This window comes from Hipposideros armiger, unplaced genomic scaffold (genome assembly GCF_001890085.2).
Source record: "Hipposideros armiger isolate ML-2016 unplaced genomic scaffold, ASM189008v1 scaffold_31, whole genome shotgun sequence".
NCBI lineage: Eukaryota > Metazoa > Chordata > Mammalia > Chiroptera > Hipposideridae > Hipposideros > Hipposideros armiger.
The window spans coordinates 1,181,016-1,190,384 of NW_017731381.1; the positions used below are offsets into that span (position 1 = coordinate 1,181,016).

A 9,369-nucleotide genomic window follows, 5' to 3' on the forward strand; every position below is an offset into this window, starting at 1 on the left:
CAAAGAAAAATAGTAAATGATACATCTTTTTGTTTAATGTCTCTCGGACTGGGAAAGATCAATAAGTATAAAAATATCTAAGGTTGTAAAAAAAAAAAAATACCCAAGGTTGTGAATATGAGGAAACAGGCACCCTCCCTCAACATGGGAGTGAAGATTCAGGCAGTCAGTGGAAGACAATTTAGCAATAACAGGTTGCCTTTGAGAAGTGTGTTTAGATGGGAAAGTTTATATTTCAGTTAATAAATCTTGGTGTTTAGAATTTTGAAATATGTATTTTTTAAATACTGATGTTACTTAAAACTTTTTATTAACTACTACACCAATAATACCAACGGTTTGTATTTAGGTTGAAAAAATTCAAATCATCAGAGGCATAGGAGCTAGAAAAAAATGACAGTTCCCTTTCCCTCTCTCTCCCATTCCTATATTTTCTTTCCTGCTTTGAGGCAACCACTATTTGTGGTTTGGTGTGTAGAGTCCCAGACCCATTTGTATGCATTTACTCTGTGGCTTTTATAATTCAGAAAAATCACCTCCCCGGCACCTGTAAGGAAAGGGAAAAGCAGTGTCCGGGGAGATGGCTGAAAGGAGCCAGAGCTGCAGGGCCTGAAGCGCTCAGCACAGCTGTAACTGGCACTGTTGGTGTGAACGCACATGGGTTAAAGGAAAGCGTAGAAAAGGAGAAGCACAGAGCAAAGGCATCTGGGGCCTCTCCAGAGGTCAGAGTCAGAAAAGGACAGACACGTTTTTGTTTTGGCGGTTTTTTTGTTTGTTTTGTTTTTCATTTTTATTTCATTTTTCTTTGGAACCAACCAAAGTTTTTCAGTGATAGAATATTGAAAGGTTTTTCTGACTTTCAATAAAAGGATCTTTTTAGATAAAATGAAGTGGTTGTGTAAATTGGGTTATTATCGGGAGCCGTGAGAATGGTGAGTTAATAATCCATCAGTCTGTTATGGCTCACAGGGCTCTGTGGTGGGAGCTCAGTAAGTGTTGAATGAAGGTGTTCATTTCCTTGTCATCACTAGCTCCCTTCCTTCGGAGCCTTGGCTCTTACTGGGCCCTGAAGCAGATACACTCTTTTCTGGCCCAGCCTTGTGTGTGTGGAATTACGTTCCCTGGAAGGCTCAAATAGCCGAATTTTGCTTCCGTGGATGAAATCTTTGTTGGTATTGCCACACATTAATTCTGAGATCCTGTGACCTTTGGTTTTTATTCTTGTGGTTTAAGTGGGACTGGTTAGTCTTTAACGGAAGAAGGTTGGTTGGGGGGTAAGCAGCCTTGGCTACAGCCTCCAAAGCATGCTTTTCTCAAGCCTGACTGTTATATTTTGTGCATTCTTTTAAGCACACTGCTTGATGGTACACTGCAAGTCTTTAGAAGTAGAGAACAGGAATGACTGGCCTCCTAACTGAGAGCTTGTCCTTCCCTTCTGTCACTATCAGCTGTCTATTATACTCTGAAGTCAGTGCCAGTCCTCAGTGACTGCCACTGATGGCCTAGTCAGGGAACTTAAATGGCAGATTCTTACTCTCATCTTTACTATCCTCTTGCTATTCCACTAAAAGAATTACACACTTTTACCAGCTTGGCAAATGTGCAGATCTTTTGCTTTTCCTCCCACCCCCCAAAAGTCTACGGACTTGTTCATCCTGCCCAAAACAAACTTTGATCCTTATCTCTCTCTCTCTCTGGTTATTGTGGGCATGGGAAAATGGTCCAGAACCCTCCGAGTTTCTTTACTGGATCACATTTTCCCCGTAGAAACAGTATTACAAGTGGCTGCAGTATGCTCAGGCTCAGTTCCATGGAAAACCTACATAACCCAAACCCCCCCTGTTTTAACTGTTACCCACTAGAGCTGTATAGGGTTTCAGCTCTGCCTTGAGTTAAGTACACTTTTGTGTCAGGGCTGACCTGTTGGAACAAAAATCCCATGTTTATTCTAAACAGATGATTCTTCACAGAAAGACCTAGAAACTGGGGAGTTGATTGCTGGTGTTAGGTGTGACTTCTAAATGGAGTTTTAAGTCTCCTTTGGCACAGGTAAAAGGCTGGATGGTGTTAGGATTATAATGTAAGGAATTAGTGTTGAAAGACCAGGACTCACGAATACAATCAGAAATAGTGATAAGAAATTTAAGGAATATAGACATTTCTTCAAAGCAGAGAAACTGTCCTTGACTCCAGAGATTAACTTCCAGAAAGCTGTGGCACATGACCTTTATTTCTGAAATTTAAAAAATTAAATAATGCATTTTACAGTGCACTGTGAGGAATTGGTTAACTGCAAGGGAGCTTGATTTCAAAGAGCACATGGATGCTTACTTTTCTGTCTTAACACACATTTCTAGCACTCTTCTACTTTCCCCTAGTCAAGCACATGTTATTGTCAAGTTGATACCTAACTCGAATTAGTAAGTCAAGCCTGCCATAGAGAAGTCGTTTTGATGTCTAAGTACGTGTTTTACTTAGTTCTGTTGGTGAGCCGCTGCTGGGGCCTGAAAGGGCAGCACTGCTCTCAGAGACACATGCAGTGGGAGCTGCTGATCCAGTGATACCAGCCAGCCTGCTGGAGGGTATGTTCTGTCTGTCTGTTTAGACTGAGGTTTAGGGTTGAGTGATTCACTCAGTCTCTTCATTTGCTTAAATGGTAAAGAAATTAACAGTGAGTCCTCAGGATGAACATGTTGGAATAGAAGGAATTACTAAAAATAGTTTGGAGTCTTAATTTAAAAACACTAGAATTGACGAGAAGAATGGAACCAAGTCCCAGGATAAGGGAAAACAGTGTTCTGAATCCCCCCATAGTTACGCTGTGACTGCTACAGATGGACTTCCTGCAGTTGTTCTCACATGCATGCATACATACATATGTGCATATTTTCTCTGATTTGGAGAGGAGTAATAGACTTGGGGATTTGGGTGGGTTCCTGCATCCAGGCCTTATGCCAACATCTAGTTGGGAGATCTTGCCGGTTTCATATCTGTAAAGTGGTAGGTTGGTTATAGAGGATCTTTAATGTTTTCCAGGTCCAAAGGTGTTATTAAATCTTGACTTTGAGGTTTATTTTTTTTAAATTATGTATCCATTGTAGTAAAATAACAAAATTGATGGTCATAACCATTAACTATTCAGTTAAGTATTAAGTACATTCACATTACCGTACAGACATAACCAGCATCTATCTCCAGAACTGTCTTCATCTTACAAAACTGAAACTGTGAAACAGTAGCTCCTCCCTCGTTCCCCTTTGCCCTAGCTCTTAGTAACCAACATTCTACTTAGCCTTTATGAGTTTGCGTACTCTAGGTACCGCATAGAAGTGGAATCATACAATATCTGTCCTTTTATAACTGGGTTATTAAGGAAATGTCCTCAAGATTCATCCATGTTATAGCATGTGTCAGAATTTCCCTCCTTTATAAGACTGAATAATAATCAGTTGTATGTATAGGCCACATTTTGTTTGTCCGTTTATCCGTTGATGGAGACTTAGGTTGTTTCCACCTTTTGGCAAGTATGAATAGCTCTGCTATCAACATCCTTGTACAAGTAGTTTAATACTTGCTTTCAGTTCTTTTGAGTATATTCCTAGGAGTGAAATTGCTAGATCATATGGTAATTCTGTGTTTCACTTCTGCGGACCCGTCGTGCTGTTTTCCATAGCAGCTGCACCGTTTACATTCCCACCAGCAGTGCACAAGAGTTTCATATTCTCCACATTCCTCGTCAACTTTGTTATTCCTGGTGTCTGTTTTGTTTTTAACAATAGCCATTCTAATGGGTGTGAATTACGGTATCTTGTGGCTATCACTTACATTTTCCTAATGATTGGTGATGTTAAGCATTTTTTCAGATGCTTAAGCCATTTGTGTATCTTTGGAGAAATGTCGATCCAAGTCCTTTGCCTGTTTTTTAATTGGGTTTTTTGTTGCTGTCGAGTTTGTAGTTTATATATTCTAGATAGTAACCCTTTATCAAACATATGCTTTGCAAATATTTCTCTCATTCCATGGGTTGCTTTTTCACTCTGTTGATTGTATCCTTTGATGCATAGTTTTAAATTTTGTAATCCAATTTAACTAATTTTTCTCTCATTGGCCTATGCTTTTGGTATCATCTAAGAATCATTGCTCAATCCAGTGTTATGAAGCTTTTACCCTGTGTTTTCTTCTAGGAGTTTTATAGTGTCAGCTCTTATTTTGGGTCTTTGATACATTTTGAGTTTATTTTTGTATGTAGTGTAAGATAAGAACCCAGTTTCAATCTTTTGCATGTGACTCTCCAGTTTTCCCAACACCATTTGCTGAAAAGAGTGTCCTTTCTCCATTAAATGGTCTTGATGCCCTTGTCAAAAATCATTTGACTATATATGTTGACTTTGGCTTTATAAGTATGTAATTTTTATTTGATATTTTTAAACTTTGTTTAAAATATTGGAGTTGGAAGATAATGGGAAATAATAGAGTGTACATAATTGGCCTTCAAAATGATTCAGTAGAACTATAGGGCTTTTGATTTTAAGGTAGAAATAGTGAAGATTAAAATCTGTGAAGTTTTTGAATACTCTCTTGGTAAGACAACTGGCTGACTCTTAAAAATGATGGTGGTGGTGAGGGGTCTGTATAATTCTAGAGAATGAAAGACTTTGAGACATATCAACCAATTGTAGTGTATGGTCCTTAACTGGATCCTAGTCCATAAGATACATTTTGGATACAATTGGGAAGTTTATAATGTGATCTGGGTATGAAAATGATACTAGGGAATTATTTTGTTACATGTGATAATAAAATTATGTGAGAGAATATACTTATTTGTATAGAGATGTTTACTGAAACATTTATTTAGAGGTGAGGTATTATATCTGCAATTTACTTTGAAATAGTTCAGCAAAATATAGGAAATTTAGCATAACAATAATAGTTGTATATAGGTGATGGTATATGGTTCTATGTATTATTCTTTGTTTTTCTGTATGTTTGGTCATTTTTTTTTAAATAAAAAGGTTTTTAAAAAGCTGTTTCCGCTGAGCTTTACATCCACTTAGCAGTGTCTGCTAGACAGCTCTAGATAACTCATAAATACCTTAAACTCAGTGTAATCCATCTGAACTATTATTTCCCAGTCTTCTGTTCCATTATGTCCTTTCTCATCGGGTCGTTTCCCCTATAGGGTCACCCGGCATCTCCATTCCCAGGAAGCCTTTGCTTATGTATCAACAGCATAAACATACCTCTGTCCTGTATTCCATGGTGGTTCACTGTTATACCATTGTGGTAAAACAACTGTTTCCATTTCCATATCCTCACTTGCTGCTGAGTTCCTTGAGTAATGACCTCATGTATCCAGTATCTTTGAACTGAACTGTTGAAATGTATTTTCTTCCAGTCCATCTTATTTGTTTTGAGTGTTGGCTTTTTCAAAGTGAAAGACACTGGTGCTTTTGATCCTTGAATGTGGGGCTCAGAGCCATTTCTAGAGCACCAGTCAGTTGAGCATATGATACTTTTGGCATTTAATAGGTGATAGATATCTCTATATTAGGCGAAGTGACCACTAAATGAGGCTGTACCTTGTCTTTGAAAGGTGGGAAGAAGAGCGCTATCCTGAAGGCATCAAGTGGAAATTCCTAGAACATAAAGGTCCCGTGTTTGCTCCACCGTATGAGCCTCTTCCAGAGAGTGTCAAGTTTTACTATGATGGTGAGTTGTTCCAAGGTTGTCCAGTTCTTGGCCAAGAAAAGAGTCTGCTTCTATTCAGGAATAGAAAGTGAGGGAAGATCTTATGCTGTATAGTCCTTTCTGTTTATTTCATTTTGTTTTATTGTCGTCATGTGGTTGGACGCAAGGGCCATCAGGTATTTATTTAACTCTTAAAGGCCCATTTGGTGCTGAAAAAGTGCCATGAGAAAGGGGCTGTTAATGTTTTATCTACATGGTCCCAAAAAGGTCCTTCTGCATGTAGCTCACAGCACTTGGTCTTACAAGCTAAACGTTTTTATCTGAACTTCATTTCTAAGGAATTATTCTTTGCAGGGATTCTTAGAAAAGTCTTGAATGGTAGTGTTTTATTTTAGTCATATAATGCAAACTGACAAGCTGCTCATCACTAGAAACAGTGCTAGTATTTGTTTAAGGATTAGTCTGCCATCCACCCCTAGGCAGGGCTGCTAGGTGTCTGTCACTCACTCTGCACAGCAGAACATATTATGCCTGTTCCGTATGTGCATTCAGGTCTGAGGAGCTGCTCTGAAGCTACGCCCTGCCTAGTTCCCTTAGAACCCTCAGAATTGTCCGTTAACTATTTATTATTGGCATTTCTGTCCTTGGGAGACGGTAATGCCCAACTGATTTCCTTCATTCCCAGAGTTCTATCCAGAAATGGCTAGCGCATTCATTGTTCCTCAAACCCTTATGTGCTTAAGGTTCCCCAGCTGGAACTAGGCCCATTTAATAGGTGTGGAGTAGTATTGGGTGCCTCTGAACCATACTTTGAGAAACACTCAGCAGGAGAACTGAAAAGCATCAGTGGTGAACACTCAAGAGTTCTGCACCTTTGTCTACCAGCAATGGCTTCAAAGCCATGGATGCTTATAAGTCAACATGGTAATTTATACTGAAAGGCTGGGTCACATAAGCAAGGGACGTGTCAAACTTGGCGAACTGGAATTTGTTTTTTAAAACTATGTTTATTCAGTGTGTCTGTATTCAGACACCAAGACCCAGCAGTGGTCACTATTGACTAATCTCTGATCTCATGGTGTTTGCAGTCTAGCAGGACCCTGTAGCCTCAGTGACAAATGCTTGCATCAAATGAAACATTCCGACCTGTGTTCAGCAGAGAGCACGGGACAGTTCTGTTAGCCCTGACAGTGGGTCATTCCTGGAGACGCTTAAATGTGACTCAAAGCCAAAACTTTAGTGAAAAGAAAGAGCCTAGGACCTTGAGAAAGTCAGTCCTTAAAGTGCAAGTGTTCTGTGGCCCTACTCTGGGCTTACCAGGAGCTTTGGAAAGCTCAGCTGGGAAAGCTTCACTTTGAGGTTCAAAGGGGTTTGACGGGAAGCTGGGTCCCCTAGTCTTTGGGTTTCTCTTCCATTTCCAGATGGGAAGCAAAAGCCTGAGCAGCCAGCATCACTGGTCGCCTTGGTCCCTTTCCCATTCTTCCCCAGTCCTCCCTCGTAGGAGCTCCCAGGCTCCAGTGTGTTTTCTGATGGTCCTGTCTCTGGAATTTCTTGCCTTTGTTTGTAAACTCCCATGCTTCAGTAAGTCAAGAAATTGTATTTGTCTTACGAGTCATATTAGTCCAAATTGATACTGTTAAGTCCTGCCTACTCTCTAGGGAAGTGAATTCTCAGACTCCTTTAGAACCCGCCAGGGAGGTCGGGCACGAGCTGGCTGAGGCAGTACATTGCCTGTAAGAACTTCCAGTTTTCAGCTCTGACTCAGCAGTTTCTTCCTGGAGCCCAGCCTTTTCCATCGAAGCACTACCATTGCCAGGAACCATCAAGTCATCCTCCCACCACTGCTGGGAGCTGTCATTTCATCTCTGACAGCTCATCTAAAATAGGAGGTATCAAAATTGCTTCCTCTGTTGGGACAGAATTCAGTAAAATTGCCCAAAGAGTCTCCCTTTAAAAAAAATAATAATACTGTTAACGTGGTTTATACCAAGCAGACCTGAGAACGGTGTACAGTCTTTCTTGCCATTTATTTCATTCTTAGTGACTTAATGTTTCCTTTATATTGGAAGCTTATGTTACAGCTATACTGGCACCTCTGGTTCAGACCAGGGGTTCAGGAAACCCTTGAAAGCCAACCTAGCCTCCCCAGTGTCGTCTTGCAGACTGTAGCTTGGGAGGTTGAGGGAGGAAGCGGCGCCACCTACTGGCCTTTTAAGTTACGGATCCCAAGCAGGTTCTTTCTGCCTGCCGTGTGCGACAGTTTCATTTTTGTGTTTCAATTCCCTGTATCCCTACAATCAGGGACGATAACCTCCCAACCATCATGAGAGGAGATGTCTTCTGAGTTTGGAAATTAATGGATTTCTGGTTAAGTTATAGTTTTCTATAGTAAATGTGAAGGTCTTTGGTGAATTATTAGTACCTATGTAATAATAGTAAGGTGGTGAAATAGTATTGAATCTCATTTTAAGTATAGCCAAATTATTATGCCATGGATTAGTTCCAGATGGTGTTGTAAAGTTAGGGAAAAAATGGAAATTGGCCCTAAGAGTACTTTTAAAAGTACTCGATTTGAAAAGTAGATTAAATTCCCAAGTACTTGTTCTTTATTGCTTTATCAACTACTTAAGGTACACAAAACCCCTAGGCCCCATTCAGATTTACTTTACATTGTGTGACATCAGGATTCTGTTAGAAGGGCTTTTACTAAACACATAAATGGGGGCACAATGCTGAGGACCCCAGTTATCCTTTGTGCTCTAGATGAGCCCAGTTTCCCTGAAAGAGGCTAATGCCTGTGTTCCAGAGCAGTGCATCTCAAACTCGAGTGTGCACGCAGGCCACTTGGGGGTCTTGTTAAAACGCACCTCCTGATGCAGTAGTACTGGGGCGGGGCCTGAGACGCTGCATTTCTGACACGCATCCACGTGATGCCGGTATGCTGGTCCTTGAGCCACACTTCGAGTCGCAAGATTTTAGAGTTAGGTCCTATTTAGACTTTTCATATGGGATATCTGGGCTTGCCTGCTATGGATATATATAGATAGATTTTATTCATAATCCACCCACCTAACTCTAAAGAAGAAAGATGCCTATTTCTTTTCCCCACGATTCCTTTCTTCCACTCCCTGCCCTATCCTTTCCTCCCCTTCTTGAACAGAAGCTGCTTAGCTTAGCAGTGGCAGGAGTCCCTCTGAGGATTTGATTTTTAAAAACCATTGAAGAGGTGTAAAGGACCCTGCTTGCTGAAAGGAAAAGGAAGAGTGACTGGGCCTCCCCCAGGTCATCCCTGTCCTGAGCAGGCACCTGGGATCAATTTACTGGCATAGTCTCCAGAGAGTGACCCAGGTAAATATCTGCTAAAGAGAAGGAGCATTTATACAAGTAGATATGAATCAGAATATTGTCTTTGTTGTTGTTGTTGCCATGTGTGACCAGACCTTTGTATATCTTGGGAAGGCAAACCATTATTAAAGCAGATTTCTCCTGAGCTCAGTCTTTATACTCAGAACATGAACACTACATCTCATTTTTGGGAACCATTTTTTCTTCTAGGTAAAGTCATGAAGCTGAGCCCCAAAGCAGAAGAAGTAGCTACATTCTTTGCAAAAATGCTCGATCATGAATATACTACTAAGGAAATATTTAGGAAAAATTTCTTTAAGGACTGGAGAAAGG

General features: G+C 40.4%; 1 protein-coding gene across 1 annotated transcript in view; it reads left to right on the forward strand.

The window, feature by feature from the left end:
- The window catches only part of TOP1 (DNA topoisomerase I), a 104,133-nt gene that overhangs the window by 57,794 nt on the left and 36,970 nt on the right, over nucleotides 1–9,369 (forward strand). The window contains exons 8-9 of the mRNA XM_019636901.1: nucleotides 5,597–5,712; nucleotides 9,247–9,362. Of these exons, the coding sequence (XP_019492446.1) occupies nucleotides 5,597–5,712; nucleotides 9,247–9,362 (232 nt within the window). The remainder of the gene's footprint in view (nucleotides 1–5,596; nucleotides 5,713–9,246; nucleotides 9,363–9,369) is intronic.